General features: G+C 36.8%; 1 protein-coding gene across 2 annotated transcripts; it reads right to left on the reverse strand.

Annotated features, from left to right (window-relative positions):
• Positions 1-1005: 1005 nt before the first annotated feature.
• On the reverse strand, positions 1006-17953 carry foxg1a (forkhead box G1a). Of its 2 annotated transcripts, XR_006926597.1 has the most exons (3): positions 16232-17953; positions 1713-3490; positions 1006-1345 (listed from the first exon to the last, which is right to left on the reverse strand). XR_006926597.1 is itself a non-coding variant. In XM_046854927.1 (2 exons), exon 1 carries the CDS (start codon positions 17475-17477, stop codon positions 16257-16259), a length of 1221 nt encoding a protein of 406 aa, XP_046710883.1. In that variant the 5' UTR covers positions 17478-17953; the 3' UTR covers positions 1006-3490; positions 16232-16256. The 2 variants fall into 2 exon arrangements, 1 of the variants encoding a protein (XP_046710883.1); XM_046854927.1 differs by having other exon boundaries at positions 1006-3490.

Genomic DNA, 17953 nt, shown 5'->3' on the forward strand with positions numbered 1-17953 from the left:
TAAAACCCGGCAGCATTACATAACCACAGTATCTACGAAGTGTCTCCAATTTAGTACAAATGCTAAGGAAAAACTAGATTATTGTACAACTAGAAAAACACTGAGCCTCGCAGACTTTTTAAATATATATATTTTTTATTTCATCTTCACACCAAAATGCTTTACAAGGCAGACTATAAATAAGTATGGATGACTTTCAGACATTCAGAGTTTCAGATAAAAATACAAATACCAAATTTTTTATTTTATTTTTTTTATTTTTATTTTTTTATTTTTTTTGGGGGGGGCTGCAAAAACACTGACTAAATACAGCTGTGTGTAACTGGGCTGGTGTTCAAGTGATGATTTTCTTAGAAATTAATTAAATTCAAAATCAGTTTAGATATGCAGGCCAAAGAACTCCACGATCCTTGAACTGCACTCATATGTTTCTCCATTATTTTAAATAGCAACTTATCAGACCAGTTTTATGTCTGTGTCCTGTTCATGGATGTTTTGGATATGAAATGCAATGTTGTCCATGTTTTCTGTAATCTGATGCAGTGCCTTTGAGTCAAGTTAAATGTTTTTAGCTAAAACAGCATTTTTCCAATAATGGCACAGAAAATGAAACCTTCTAGTGACTTCCATCACTGCATTTCCCAATTTCTTCCATTTCATGACAGGTTCTTTAGTTGCCATAAACATATATTATAGCCTCCTCCTCAGCCAAGGAGTCATGTTGCAACTTTTTCATCTGCAGTATCACAAACACCTCTACAATGTCAGGGGTATATTAATCTGTCAGGAATCATGTTGAAGGTCACTTAATTGCTCACTAATATGTCTGTTAGTGAACAGCGACAGATGCAAACTATTCTTACTAATGTTATTTTATTTCTATTAGTAGTCTTATGGGCACTCCCCCCATGTAATTAGGCCTGTAATTGCTTTGCATTGTACCATATATATATATATATATATATATATATATATATATATATATATATATATATATAATCTAAACAATCACATGTTTAGATGACCCCATTATAACCCTAGACTAACCATAAACAGGCGTGATTAATTTTTGGGTTCGTCTGCACAGATTACTCGTCTGAATCTTGTATATATTTCAGCACATCTGTGTTGGATAAAGGGTTCTCTGGCACGCAGGTTCACCATGTGGAGGGAGTCTCTTCACTCAAATCCAAGTCTAATTTTCAGCATGACACCCCGTGATATCACTTTACTGGGCAAAAATGGCTCAGTGTGGCCTGCAGGTTGATATATGAGAGCATTCTTGGCCAGAGCTGGTGATAACACAGGGCTAAGATGACGAGCCACACTGCAGAGCTACCGGAAGCTGTACAATGTAAAAAATAAAAATAAATAAATAAAAGTATAATAGTGTGCATCTAGAGGCTAATGCTATACAAATAAGGTATAATGACACCATTCTGTACTGTTACTTACGCCTGAAGTGATGCCATTTTTTTCTTTACCTTTTCTATGTTCTTAAACCCAAATATGTAAATATACTCTATGCTCAACAATATTTTAAAGCACATAAATAAACCCTAAGGATCACCGATGCAGATTTAAAACTTTATACTAAAAGCAAATTAAAAGTACACAACATGCCAGGTAGTAAAAATGGTAGAAAGGTAGACAGGATGCACCCTTCATGGTGTCATCCAGTGACAAGGAAAAGTACACTTTGGTAGGCCTACCTTTATTTCTGAGTGTATTATAATGCTGGACAACTTTGTGGCTTTTCCTTGCGAATGTGGGCCCTTCTGTACACGTAAGTGTGTACTGCAGTGGCGCTGGTTTGAGCACACGACTAAGCTAGACTAAACAAAACTGTGTTGCCACCATTCCAATTTTATGCCCAACTGTAACCCCAAACAGATGCCTCGGAGCAAATTCACATTCGCAGCTGGCCTTGTCTTATCTTGTTCCTGTCTGCTTTTCTGTGTGCCTCATCACGGGAACGTGAGACGAGTGATGTCTTTTTTTTTCTTTGACACACACACACACACACACACACACACACACTCACAAAATGATGTCTCGTGTTTTGCGGAAACAGCTCTCCCCTCGTTTGGTTCCCCGAGTCACCAATCACGACGGAAGAGCGCGACGCTATAATGTGAGGGGGCTGCCGGTTAAAGAGCGGGTTGCCATGGCAGCCGCAGTAAGAGGAGCGCTGCCGATTGGCAAGCAGAAAAGCGCGCTCCGCGACGCCAATTGGCCCGTTAGAGCGCGCGCGCGGTCCCGCCGCGTTCAGCTCAGGAAGGCCGCGTGACGTGAACTGAGCCTCCCCACGCTGCTTAATAATATCCGCCCCGCATGCAGGAGGGGTGTTTCCATTTTCCGTTCCGCAAAGTTACTCCAAACAAGATCACGCGATTAATAAACAAAAGGCTCAACTCCCTGTAGTGACAAATATGTCAAAATAGGTTAGCTGAGTTTTACTTTTCCTTTTTTTAAGACCATAATTTGACTTTTGACAGAATTGTGTTCTTTTTTTTTTTTTTTTTGCATTGACTCGGGTTTTAAACAATATGTTACAATTGTGCATTTATTATTTTATATAAATTATTATATATACTATTATAAGTTCAGCTAAATAGTCGGCGCATTTTAGTTGAATTAGATGTATAGTGAATTATTGATTTAAATCGTGTATAGGAGAAAAAAGTCGCAGAAGATTATAAAGTTGCACTAAAATCTCCTTTCATGCGATGCTGACGATGAAAACGGCCAGAATGTCTCCAGAAAGCCAGCAATCATTGTCGAATCTTTACACCTTATAAACAAAGACGGGAGGACTTTTTCTTTGTGTGCAGACAAGTGCGCCTTATTTGCCGCACACCTCGTCTCTGTCTGAACACTCCCGGATGAAACTGTGAATTTGCTGTCATCGGTCTAATCACAATGGCATTGATTTTTTCCCCATTTCAGGCGCCCAAGCCATGTCTGCCCTAATAGCAGCACAAGAGCAATTGACAGTGGTCTGACCACGACAGTCTGGCAATGCGGTTTATAAAAGGGAGAGAGATGGAGGGAGGGAGGGAAGGAAGGAAGAAAACCAAAAGAAAAGTGAAACGTGACTCATAATTGCTATAAACAACTTTGGCCCAACGCTGGGTCAATACTCAGACTGAGTGGGTGCGTAATTAAGTCGAGGACAAATAAGTAAACAGGTGCATAAACGGATTCGCTTTAAGGCGCGTATAGTGATCGATTGGCCCATAACGTATGCATGCAGTGGTGATGCTCGGAGTTGCTGCTGCGTTTAGGATTGATCTCGCTGAGGTCTCGTGTGACTCGGCAAGCTCTCGGGGCGCAGCGGGGCCGCTGTTTGTTTAGTCAACTCCCCTGAATGCAAGTAGATAATTGGGCTGTGAAATTGGCGGCGATGGCCTGCGTGTTCCGCCCAGATGGGGAAGGAGAGACGACAGCCGCTTCCTTTTGTTTGCACAGATTTTCTTGTGCAGGGTCACTAAAGAGAGAAAAAGAGAGAGGCAATTTTTCATGTTTTATGTCTTACTCCTTTAGGTAGCCCAAAGTGTGCTCTAACAATCAGCTTGTGGACATCGCGCGAATGAGCACAATGCCATGGACATTTTTATCAATTTAGTATTTATGCAAAATGTGTTGCAAAGACTCCCCACCTCCCCTAATATATATACACACACACACACACACATATATATATATATATATATATATATATATATATATATATATATATATATATATATATATAGAGAGAGAGAGAGAGAGAGAGAGAGAGAGAGAGAGAGAGAGAGAGAGGCGCGCACACACACACACACACACACACACACACACATTTATATTGCACCTTTACTTCGTTAAATTACCTGATATACATTTTATGGTAGACGCATTGAAATTTCCATTTGAAGGATTATTTCAAATATTATTAAAGAAAAAATAGAATGAGCAAGCATGTTTCTCCAAATCAGTTTCTTTTTAATAGAATCAACGTAATAAAAATAAACGTTATTTTGTGTAATACTTATTTCATATTTAAAGCATTAGTTTACAACTTTGATGTTAAAACATCACGTCTATTTTTTTGTGTGTATTTTCTATGGCATATGGTGTTTACCAAGAAAGCAACTAACCTCTCATTATCTCATTGAAAGCCTGTTCATATCCCTTTGTGTTTTCACGAGACATTTGGTGTTTACTTTGTTCACTGTAGACACAGTAAAAGACACCTTGAAGCGGACATCTCTGGAGATATGTCCACTGGGACGTTGAGACTTTGGTGGTGTAAAAATGAGTCCTTTTCATGTCACAAGGGCAAATTTACACAGTGGGCAAACACACATCATATTTGTTTACTCACTGCATATACACATGTGAAATCGTTTCTCATTATGATACCTACTGTAACATTGATCATTTGAACCCTCTGCTGCATGCGTGCGTGCGTGCGTGTGTGTCTGTAGCAAGTTCAGTGCAGTGCTCCCTTGAGCTCACGCACTGCAACACACACAAACTGGCACACACAAGATACTATTTAGGCATCAGTCTCACTTGTCAGCAAACTGAAAGAACTGTTGGAAAACATTGAGAAAAGCCCAGGAGCCTTAATAGTGATTTGTAGATTTCACTCTTCAAAATTAAACAGTAAATCACTGATAGAAGATCATTTCTCTATCAAAAATGTAACATAGGAGTAGCAAACATACAATTGGGTCCCAAACATATAGGCTGCATAGTGATCCAAAAAGGTAAACAGATACAATGTCTCTGTATTATACTGCATTACATTTCGAACAAAAAAAATTTACGCGTTGACAGAGCATTGCAAAAACAACAGTATTTACTTGGTATAATGCTTTTGTTTTCTTTCTTCTCATTTTCTCGTAGTGACAGCAATTTAATCAAACTGTGACTTCATGCCCCACTATTTGCAAATTGTATAGCACCTCTAAACCATAAAGGCAAAACATTTCACAAACAAGTTACATGGACCTTGATTACAACTGTAAACATTCGCAGCATGAGTGAGGAGCGCGTTCCGGGGTGGATTCAACTGCGCGCGCTGGCAACCACGCACCACCAAGACAATGCTTCTCTCTCTCTCTCTCTCTCTCTCTCTCTCTCTCTCTCTCTTCTATTGGCAACAAACTGGAAGGTTGACGATATTACAACTCGTTCATATAATAGCAGGGAAAAATAACAAAAGATTTAGAACGGTTGTAATAATTGTACATTTTAAAAGTCGAATGTAAACAATACAGAAGAACTTACTAAACATAAAAGTAGAAATACTAAATTCTACAGTATTTACGATCAAATATGGCAATTGGTTTAACTAAATTGTACTAAGCTATTTAGCGTACACTGGAAAAAACACTGTTGTTTTGTATCCAAACTATAGACATAGGTTGTATTTACAAAAATGCATAAACATAATAACATGCCTTCAAAATATCAAACTAATCACAGTTCACAGCAACAAATTAAATACGGTTAAATATGAAAATCACATAAAAAGAGATTAAATCGAAGAAATTTTCATATAGGTGCAGTGTCACGCCAGATTTCTTGGATGGTATTTAGTTCCAGGTGAGAACTTCGTGGAAAACTTACTAAAGGTCTTCTGCCTCTGTGTGTGTGTGTGTGTGTGTGTGTGTATGTCATACAAATTAATTAATTAATACATTTTTCCATAATAAATAGTAATAAATATAAAAGGTAATAAATCTATGTAGGATCATGGTCATCCAAGGTCAATGAGTATACACTGTATATATCACTGGCCCCACAGTGGGTCTCTGGCAGTTTTAGGATTTAACTAATATTTGAGCACTTTTCGCTGGCTTAACCACTTGGCTGCCCCTGTATATTTCTCTTTACAAGTTGCACTAGTACATTCAGATTAATTGCAAGGAATTTATGCAATTAGTACATTATTTATAATTAGTGTAAACAGCTTCCATTTTCTTCATGGCAGTGGGCAAACAGAACATGTTATACTTCTAACAACGTGTGTGTCTTTTAATAAGGTTTTTACCACAGTGAAAACAACAGAAATTAGTTTTTATTTGTCTCTCCATTTCCATACCTTGGTCTGTAGCTTCCAATGTGACATCAGCACCAGAAGAAATGTTTCTTGTGTCAGTACCTCTTCAAACTGGAGTGTTAATCATGGTGTATAACTGAGGTTATTGTTTTAGTAAAGAAATGTAAATGATCAATGTTTTTCATATATGTATTATTCAAACTGTAGTCAACAATTCCTTTTCCAAGTCTATCAATTCACTAAGGTTGTTATCAAATTATAAACAATCATCAAATCATGAAATATGTCAGCCCTATATTTCATGGTTTTGTATAGGAAACATACAAAGTTTATTATTATTATTATTATTATTATTATTATTATTATTATTATTATTATTATAACACCATGCAGATGCTTACTTTTTCATTGTTATGTAGTGCAAATTATATTACAGAAATATGTGCTATAGGAGCATTCATTCCTGGATATAGTAAGTGGTTCAAATAAAAATAAAACAGGACTTGCATTCTCTTAAAATAGTGACCAAAGTATTCGTATTCGTTTTTACTGTTAGGTCACATTAAACAAATGTAACTTAATTTCACTTTGGTCTTACAGTTTTTTCTCTTACAAACATTTTCCACTCATTGATTCTTAAAATTTTCCTTGAAGTGTATTTCTTAGACAAGGATGAATGGTAAAAAGTATTCAACATGTCAGAGGCTTATGCACAGAGAAATTAGAAGGACCGGATAGAAAGGACAGTTAAAAAACAGGGCACTCCAATCAGGAAAGTCAGAAACACTTTTAATTCTACACATATTTACTTTTTGCTGGTTGTGCCTGAGTTGCAGATGCATATAAACATGTCTCAACATTCACATTATCTTGATTTGTGTTTGCTCCTTTTAAAAGCCAGTTGTCAATTCAAATATTAATTAATGCATATTTAAATTCACATTGATTAGGACTGAACATTTAAATGTGTGATAATAATTATTTTAGAGCCATAATCTATAAGCAGCTGATGGTGAATCAGCCTAGTCCTGTAAGTGTTTTGTTAGATCCCTTTATTATAAGTCTGGACTCTTATTTACACAGTTTTAAAGCATCAACCCATTTAATGTCATACATATTGTTTCTCCACAACTTTAAGGGTGGCTTACAAATCAAATAAGCACACCCACAGTTTCTCACTAAACAGCCGTTCCATTTACCCTTAATACCTTCTCTAACATGGGAAAACTCCCAAAGAACAGTTCCTCTTTTTCTTGTGTGACCTGGATGGAGGAGGGGTTAAGGGGAGCAGGGTAACATGATGCAGCACTCAACTTAGGGTTAAGTGCTTTGCTCAGGTACACAACAGTTGTTTTTTACACTGGGACCCTCTCATTGCCCATTCATTCGTTTGGAGCTCCACAGGGGGAATGAGGCCCACTGGCCTCCAGTTTGTAGTTGGTAGCCCTTTTATGAGCAAGGTACACACCTATCCTATATAGATATGTTATACTCTTAGAACTATGCATCCTGCATCTGCATACATATATTTTGAGGTTCCAGATCTGCTTTATTCTCTTCTATTTTTTTTAGATCTTAAATTGTACTTGCTTGTTAACGCAAACACTATTGGTGTATGGTAATTTTGCATCCAATCCAGGTGCCTGGACCTGTATCAGTTCCAGGAGGCAGGCATTTTAACACATTGTCTAGTGCTGAGGGACTTTGTGGGTGGAATTGAGAAGCTTAGCTTGTTTGTGGAATAGCCTGAGACTGGTGGATGCACCTGTTTGTGTCAGCCTAGAAAGCACCACTTCCTCACTTTGCTGATACACTGATGAGAGACTCCTTTGAAATGGGCCAAACCATGTCTCCTATCTTTGGACTGACATCACCATTTACTGAATGCTGTCCAGCATTTTCAGAAGGCTGCTTCACAGGTGTAATTGTGAGCTTCAGAAGTGTTTGTTCTGCAGTGTAGCACATTTGCCCATCAGCTGCTGAATAGGCTTTTTTACCTTTCATTTACAGAGGTGATGTTCAAAAGGTCAGCAAATAAATAAATAAAATAAGAAATATGCTGTATGATAGGTACCTCTGTTTTTACGCAGAACCTATTGTTGATTAAGTTACTATAATGAGATGTAAATAACGGGTGGTTTTAGTTTGTGCGCAGCAATCACTGGTAGAGAATAGGGTGGTCTCAGAGTGAAAAAACGTGATTACGTTAAAGGTTAAGGTTGGGGTGGGGCTGGCGATACTTGACACTTTATTCAAACTCGTTCGTTAGGTGAATGAATTGGTAAAAAGAAATTATAAGATTTTATATATATATATATATATATATATATATATATATATATATATATATATATATATATATATATATATATATGCGTTTATTACCGATCTCTCAGGGAGAAGTCATCAGTCATCGGTTACAAGTTAAAAATGAAGGATAAATAATGTGGCATGTTATATAAAAATACAATTTCTTTTTTGGTTCCAAGAGTATTGCAAATATTATGCCGTGAACAAATGGCTAATATTCGCTTCTCACAATGCATTATTTACAAAGGAATATGTGATTAGGCTTTTGGGCAGTAGGCACATGCCTCTCCTCATGCTGCTGGCGGTGTGTCAGCAGAGCCGTGTGCGGAACGCGCTGATAAAGCGGCGCTGTATGAGCGAAAATCTCCGCAAACGGACCCTACAAGATCCGCCGCTAATCTTGATATGTTTAACAAGCAGCTCGAGGAGAGGCCCGATAAATAATAAAGGAGCTTTTAGCGGTCCTGCTTTTATGAAACCGGCGCACCATAATGGAAGTAATTAGCTTTATCTCACGTTGAATGTTATTGGACACGGCCCCGCCGGCGAAGCAGGCAAAACTTTTTTTTTGTTTTCCGGTTTCTTTAATCGTAGCAGGGAGAGGAGGGTGGTCTCGAATGCCGCGAGGCAGTTCGGGAGATCCGCGCGCTCCAGGTACAAAACACCGTGTTTATGTGCTACTCCCCAAACGTGTATCAAAGCTCGGATCCGTGGAAATAAAAGAAATGTCAAACAAAACAAGCATTAGACGGCATAAAATAAAGTATGAACAAGGAGAACAGGTGAGGCTTTGTTTAGGTGCCTTAGGTAGATCAATATCGCTGCTCGCGAGCCAGGAATCTTGCCGGTTTCCCTGCAGCTCGGTGCAGATCAGCTTACGGCCTGTAGACAGACTGTCGCCTCTGCTGCACTCACACACAACCTGCCTCACCCCAAAAGTACGGAATGAGGAAAAATATCCAATTTTATATTGGCTAGGGGGCTAAAAGCAGGTGGAAGCAGCTCACCCTTTAAGAAAATGTCCTTTTCTGCACAGGTTATGATATATTTATATGAGCATGAGACACGGGTTTGGTGTAGGTATGAGGACTCTGGAGTAGGTGAGGGAGATTCAGGCTTCAGGATGCTGGAGATTTCATTTGCACAGTTATTTCTAGCAGGTGAATGCATTCACCCCGTTTGAGTGGTAATGTGTTAATAACAGCGGACACGGGCATCTGTGTCTACACCAATATCAGGAAAGAAATCTTATTGAGGACAAATCTGTTAAAAGGAAATTATAAAACAGATACATATGTAAAGAATAAGAGCGCATATCTTTCCTGTAAGAGTGAAAATGCCCTATAACAGCAGCAGCAGCAACAACAACAACAACAACAACAACAACAACAACAAAAAATAAATAAAAATAACAATAAGCACGTCTAGGATTTTCTATATCAAATATTAAATGTTTATAAAATAATAATAATAATAATAATAATAATAATAATAATAATAATGCACTGGCTGCAATGTCACTGCTGCTGGTACGGACAGTAGCAGAGTGTCAATAAGCTACAATAACAATGTCATCATGTACATATGCATTAGAATATAAATATATGACATCAAATTTCAGATGCTACTCATGTTTTATACTCAATAACAAATATAGAAACATATCAAATGTGAGCAGGGAAGTCTTTTTTATGGTAATTTTTAATGTATTGTTTTAAAACGACGTCAGCCCATTTTAACTGGACCAGCTAGTATTGCTTGATTATGGTAGAACACTTTGTTAGCACCAGGAAACCATTGTTCCACCAGCATCCCTGTTTATAGGTTAGATCTTGCTTTAGAAAAGTGACAAGAAGCTTATACATTCAAGGTATAAGCCGTTTTGAAAAAAAAATGTTTACTCTAGATGTACTGTATGTCAGGGCATTATAAATAAGCTAAGTGCTTGCTAAAATATTTTGCTATGGTTTGAGTAGATGGTAGATGGAATTCATTCCCGACGGAAGGCCTGTTGGTTGTGTCTCGGAAAGTCAAGGCGCACCGAAGTGCAACATGATACATGACTAGAGGACAGCCGTGATTCCACACCACCAACCAAGAAACCAGAGTGACGCGTGTTATTATTAGTAGTAGTAGTATGAATAATAATAATAATAATAATAATAATAATAATAATAATAATAATAATTGTTATTATTATTGTTATTATTATTATTATTATTATGATTATTATTATTGTTGTTATTATTGTTATTATTTTAATTATTACTATTATTATTATTATTATTATTATTATTATTATTATTGCAGTAACGTTTCTTTATATGCATCCAATAGCTGTTATTATTTGATTATTATTATTATTATTATTATTATTAGTGTTGTTGTTTTTTCTATAATATCTTTTAATTTACGACAACATTTACACGTCAAGCAACATTTTCATAAAAATTGAATCTTATCACCACGCAGTTTCCATGCACTTTAACATAACGCATTCTGTTGAAGTCTCCTTTAAGTCTCATTGTACACATTTTCAAGACGTATAATGTCGAATGAAGTCTATTGATCAAACTTTGGTCTAAAGTTTCTCTCGAAGGCAATACGGTAAAAACACAACATAATACCTGCGTGTTACCTTACAGGTGCACTGAATGTGTTTTTTTCTGTAGCTACAATACACCAACTGGGATTACGGGCATAGGAGTTGGTGTGGTGTAATACTTAAACATTCTTGGCGTTTTAATAAGCAAACAAAATGACTCTTGGCTTAAATAAATAAATATACAGACCGAGTCGCTCTCTGTTAAAACACCAGCCTGTCGATACGGCCTCGGAGCGCTTAAAGGCATGGAAGTTGCGTGTTTTGCGGTAATCGATTTGGACAGCTATGCCACTGTATATTTTTATTGTCCTAGTCATGAGACGAGTCTGGCATATGTAAACTAAATGCACTGGATCAAATTCAGAGTCAGTGTCAGCACAGCCCTGGCTGACTGAATGCGCGTGCACGCGCCACAACGGAACTGAACGTGCATGAGAGCGCGAGAAGGAGGCGCGCGCTCAGGTCAAAGGGCCAAACGGTCACTTTTTAGAGCGACGCCTCCGCACTAGTAACATCTTAACCCTAGATATGTATATCACAAAAATCACACAAATCAACATTGTTAAATATATACACCAAGCACCAACATAAACCACACTCACACCAAATCTCATTTATAAATTTATACTGCAGGATTTTATTCTTAAAAGCAGTGTTGTGTCAGAGCAAAATTTTGCCTTGTTGCATTCCTATAATTTATTTATCTTAAGATTTCTATAGTACTGCTGCTATTAATAATAATTACAATCATTAAAATAATAATAATAATAATAATAATAATAATAATAATAATAATCATGATATAATAATAATATAATAATAATAATATTGAAAAACATGTATCGCCTATGTCTTTTAAAGGAACAGTATTGACAGCGTTCACTATAATATTTTAAATCGATTTGACTTGCGGCGTATTAATACATTACATTTGCAGCACTTTTTTATTTTTATTAATTTTTTTGTTACATTTTAGGAATAACCAAATGAATAATTTAAAAGGCCGACCTGTATTCTATTTTTATTTATTTATTTATTTTTTTTACTGTGTCTGACTAAGTGAAAAAAAAGCGATGGATTGAAACGACGCCACTTAAACAATCCGAAAAAGTCTGGGGAGAAATTGTTTAACCTGAAAGGTCGGTGCACCGACCCATTAAAACTATTATTTACTTTCTGTTGAGTGTTTTCTAAAATCCTTCATTAAAAACAGTTTCTACATATGAGGACCAGTCGACATTTGCTTCAATTCTGCTTCAGTGATTAAAAAAAGGCAACGAGAATCTACATTGAGCCACAGTGTGCATCTGAATCTGCAAGTTGTGTTATATAATATAATACGATACAGTGTAGTAGAACATAATTGATTATTTACTTCTCGATTATTATTATTATTATTATTATTATTATTATTATTATTATTATTATTATTATTATAATATAACACAACTTGCACAATTTTTCTGGCCTTAGATACTATATATATATATATATATATATATATATATATATATATATATATATATATATATATATATATATATATATATATAAGATTCTTGAATAGGATATATATAAGTTAATACATAATAAATTAATAAATATAATATATATAGTATTTACGGCCGGAAAGCACAAAAATGTTAAGAATTATGAGAAATGCATCATTCGCAAGATAATTATAGAAATTATATATTTAAATAAACGTGTATAGCAAAGCCTCAATGCATAATGAAAAAACCAAACATACCTATTATGTAAAAATTGGATGCTAAATTGTATTATATTTCTTATATCATTAAGTTAGTAATCATAAATATCTTCAGGTTTGCTAATGTGAGCATTAGTTCTGCATCTTCGTGTACAGTTCTGTTGAAAAGCTTCATATCAGTAAAAAGCAACTACCACTGTCCGTAATCGGTATCCATTATTGTTTGTTTGTTTTTTAAGCGTACGGCGTGCAGATTTATTTACATGCCATGGAGGTAGAAGTTTGTGAGATGCATTGTAGGCTAGGTATTGGTGTGAGGAGGTGAATGCCTGCAGCACTCCGTGTCATTCTAGCGCCCTCACTCTGCTCAGCTCATATTACACTGCACGAGAAAACGGCCATTTACCATGTAAGCAGGATTTGCGTTGCTTACAAAAGTTCTCAACTTGTATAAACGCCTCTGATAAATGCCCCCTCTGGAAATGATCATTTTACATTACGCGTTCGCCCCTGAAACAAAAAAGGCGCTTTGGTAATCCGTAACTCGGTTATAAAGACTATGAACGTTTATATTTTACACAGTTGCAGCCTTTCATAAATAAGCTCTCTGTGTCACAAGCTATAATAGATGTGATTAAGAGAAGGTATCTAGTAAGAAATTGTACTTTATTTGTTTCCTCATGGGCTGCACAGACTCACATTTCCATGGAAAGTCATATACAACACACAAAAAAACCTCGTCCGATTTTATTAATTTTCAAACGTTTACATATTATGGGATAATCTCCATCTAGTTTATAATGAACGCCGAATTTCTTTGTCGCTTTTGTCAAGTCGATTTTTTTCAGTATTTAAAAACGGAAAAAGCAATGCTTATATCTTGCTGTTACCGATTTTAATGAATTGTAAATTATGGTCTGCAAAACCTACCTACTGCACTGTGAGCTTCCTGTGAATACGATAAAACCGAATGGATATCCTACCAGCTGAGGGTACATGTTTTCTCTCATAGGATCACAAGGATACAAATCTAAAACCTGAAGTTGAGTGCGACTTCTAAACAAATATTATAAATGCCCTTGCATCTCCTCATTAACTCGCCTAAATGTAGGATACAGTAAATATCGCATGTAACACTTGTATTAGCTACAGTCCCGATGATCCGCTTACAGATCTGATATGATGCCTTGTCTCTTAACGCCACTTAAGATTCAGGTATGAACTGATTGTTTATTGTCGCGGGGTGAAAGCGAACTTCCAGGCAGATGCGGCCTAATTAAGACGCCGAGCACCGAGGACTGCAATCACTTCTTCAAGATCATCGCTTTGTCCTCATTAAAGCCCACTAACACAGGAGCAAGTGAAAAGTCCTCCGTCAGTCTGTTCACTTTTCATTTCACTTATTAGCTTTATACAGGTACCCGAATCAGCTTTGTTACTTAACTTATTTTCAAATAATAATCACAAAAATTACAATAATAATACTTATTGGTAATAATAATAATAATAATAATAATAATAAACATAATCATCATCATCATCATCGGACTGAATTTATTTACCAATAATAAAAATTATTGTTATTATTATTATTATTATTATTATTAGTAGTAGTAGTAGTAGTAGTAGTAGTAGTAGTAGCAGCATTACTGTAGTTGTTTTAATTATTTAATTACATTTTTATAAATAAAATGTCACTAGCTATGTTTTTCTTTTTCTTTTTTATGAGTATTTGTTTCGTGGTTTTTTTCAATTGTTGGATTTTCGCCATCGGCTTTATGTGCAAATCTTGTTCCTTTATTCATAAAAACATCATTTTCTCTCTCATCTATTCTCTCTGTTATTGTCTTATGAGTGGTCACTCTATTTAACATTTGAGTGATAACATCTTGCAAGGAGATATTAAATTTCCCCGCTCTTTTGTGAAAAGCACTGAGGTTATTGCATTACAGCTGGCCACATTTAACATGATGTCTCTTTAAAAATGAACAAATTGCTGTACATATTGAGCTGAAAACTCGATAAGCTCTATATTTTTTAAACAAAACAAAAAAACCAATATATGTTGATTTTTTTTTTTAATAATAGTTATAATACAAAAATACTATAAATTAAAAAATAATAATATATATATATATATATATATATATATATATATATATATATATATATATATATATATATATATATATATATAAAGTCTAATATAATATTAAAGATCTTGGGGAACTCGTAAAGAACTCGCAAAAAACAAGCAAAATCTGAAGTCGTGTAGGAACACACTAAATTTCTGTGGTCACTGAGAGTTTTGACATCCAGACACATGCACTTTATAATAATAAATTAGAGATCTTTGTCGAGTGACAAAGACATCTAGACGGACAAATTCAGAGATTATTAGTGGATCCCAATTAAGAAAGCAAAAATCCCTCAACATACCCGCAAACTGTCGCCTAATTCTCGGTTTAGAGAACAAACAAGCGTTTGTAAATTTTACCTGCAAAAAGGACAAATCATCGCGATATGGACGAAACCTATTTGTTTTATTTTGTTAGATTTAACAGTTTAAGCGACAAACACGGGCATATAGACCACAAAATCACAACCATGGAATTTAAAGACGACATAAACATTCACTTAATATTTTATGAGGCATTTACTCAACACGGTTACACTTCGCAAAGTTAACCTATAATTACAACAGGAATTGACATTTCACTAATTACAAAAAGCATGTGACCTGGTGGTGACCACATACATTAGCCTAAAAAAGATGCAAAACACACGCTAAAAGCATCCATTCATTCTGCTCCCTTTAAAACCGTTCGCCAGAATACTGAAAAAAAAAACATTATTTCGATACCCATTATTTGGTCTCTAAAGAAACTGTAATATTTTTAAAAAATATGTATAAAAGAACGCATAATAAATGCATTGATTTCATTAACATGAGCCTAAGAAAAGGACAAAATAACAAGGAGCCATGAATTCGAACGGGTATTCTGCACTTAGAGCACATTTATTAAAAAAAAAAAAAGAAAAGAAAATATTTGTGTTAATTTTGTAAAATCATATTTCACCAGTGTGCCCATGATACGTATAATACTGCAAACATGATTACTGGTGGCTGATGCGATGGTATTAGATATTTTTAACATTTAAAATTAAACAATTCTGCAACCACTATTTAAATACACATTCTAATGTAATTTTTACTGCTTTTCCAAAAAAAAAAAAATCGACCCTCTTCACCCTCTTTAAAAAAAATCTTGTCACATTGCACGTTGCTGACAGTGGAATAATAAACAATTTCGCGACACCCGATTTTTTTTTTCGTGTGTACAGAAATAAAGGAGAAGAAGAATACAAAATACCTGGAGTTCGGCCGCTTGCATTTTTCCTTTCCCTTCTCAGTCTTTTTTTTTCTTTAAAGTATATTTATATATATACATATATATATATATATATATATATATATATATATATATATATATATATATATATATATATATATATATTACAGTGTGAATAGGGGTGTAAAATGTTCACTTACAGTCTTCATCCTTCGGGATGACAAGTTAGTGTATAAGAGGATTGGAGGTTGAGCCTTGATTCTGATGTGTGAAGTAATCAGACAGTCCGGCGGAAAGTCCCGATGAGAAGCTCGGTAGTGTAGGCCTTAAAGACTCACACGGGAGAGACGCAGCAGCTTGTGGCGAAGAAGAAGAACCGGTGCGGGAGCTCATCGACGTGCTGCCTTGCGAACCCATGGAAGGATGCGGCACATGGGGAAAGAAATAGCCGGTCTGTCCCGCCAGCAGGTTCACTGAGCACGGATTGAGGGAGTAGGTCCCTGAGCAGGGCACTGAGAGGCCACAGGGCACAGATGCGGCCAGAGCAGCCGCGGTCAGGTGATGTGTGGCGTAGGGAATCTCTCCATTCACGAGTCTGTCCACACTCAGACCGTTTGAGGTCGGGAACGAGTGGTTGTTGCTCAAACCGTTCTGCGTCAGCATGGTGCTATAGGACATCGGGTGACTCGGGTAGGCCGAGGAGGTGCCGTTGTAGCTCAGGGCTCCGCTTGCCCTGGGATGGTGCAACGAAAGGAACGGCGACATTGGCCAGTAGAGAGAGCCAGCTCTATCCATGAACGTGAGGCCGGTGGAGGTGAGACGTGCGCCGCGCTTGAACGCCAGCTTGGCCCGCGACGTGGTCGATCTCCGCCTAAGTTTTCCCGTCGTGCCCCCAATGAACACGTCGTCGCTTGAAGGGTCGAGCATCCAGTAGTTCCCTTTGCCCGGGTCATCGTAATGCCGCGGAACTTTGACAAAGCACTTGTTTAAACTCAGGTTATGCCTGATGGAGTTCTGCCAGCCCTGCTTGTTTTCCCGGTAGTATGGAAAATTTTTCATAATAAACTCGTAAATGCCGTTCAGGGTTAGTCGTTTCTCCGGACTCTGCCGGATGGCCATCATGATTAAGGCATTATAGCTAAAAGGAGGTTTTTCGTACTTGCCGTTTTTCTTCTCGCCGTCTTTGCCTCCCTCGCTCTCTTTGGAGTCTTTTTTTTCCTCCTGTTTTTCCTTATCGTCCGTGCAAGTTGGTTCGGGATTGTCACTTTTAGAGCAAGTGTTCTCCGACTTCGCCTCCTGTGCGATTGGTAAAGGGATTTTCTCTTCTTCTTCGTTGATGGTCCTGTGGTGGTTGTCACTTTGGACCGCTTCAGGCACCAGGCTGTTTATACTGAACGATGATTTGGGAATCATTTTCACTTCTTTCCGTTCTCCCATATCCAACATTACACGTAAAGGTAGAAATAGCAACCAACAGTAGTAGCAGTAAAGAGCAGCAGCAGCAGAAGCAGCACAAGTGGATCTCTAATCTCTAAGGCCGACCGGTAAAAGTCCTTTGATTAAAAAAGGAAAAAAAAAAACCACCACAACACAACAGTTATTTCATGTTCCTTCCAAACGCATCGATAAGAGACGGCTAGCTACAATTAATTACGGTGCCACAGACACTAAGCTGTAAAAAAAATAGCTTGAACCTTTACAGTCTGCAGCCAACCACAGCACCATAAGTATTAAAGCGTCCTCCTTGGCTGCAGCCAATCAGCGCGCAGATCTTAACGGCTGCTCGAGCGCGTAAGGATACACACGGGAACTCGCGCACACCGTCAACGGCGAGCTCGCGTTTCTGCACCAAACCCCTACCACGAAAAACACACCACATAACCTCGATCCGTTCCGCAGCTTTAGATAATTTTAGAGTGCTG

This window comes from Silurus meridionalis, chromosome 8, assembly GCF_014805685.1.
Source record: "Silurus meridionalis isolate SWU-2019-XX chromosome 8, ASM1480568v1, whole genome shotgun sequence".
Classification (NCBI taxonomy): Eukaryota; Metazoa; Chordata; class Actinopteri; order Siluriformes; family Siluridae; genus Silurus; species Silurus meridionalis.

What these genes read in the sequence shown, in the direction of transcription:
- foxg1a (XM_046854927.1), bottom strand. Translation starts at nt 17,477, where the DNA reads ATGTTGGATATGGGAGAACGGAAAGAAGTGAAAATGATTCCCAAATCA.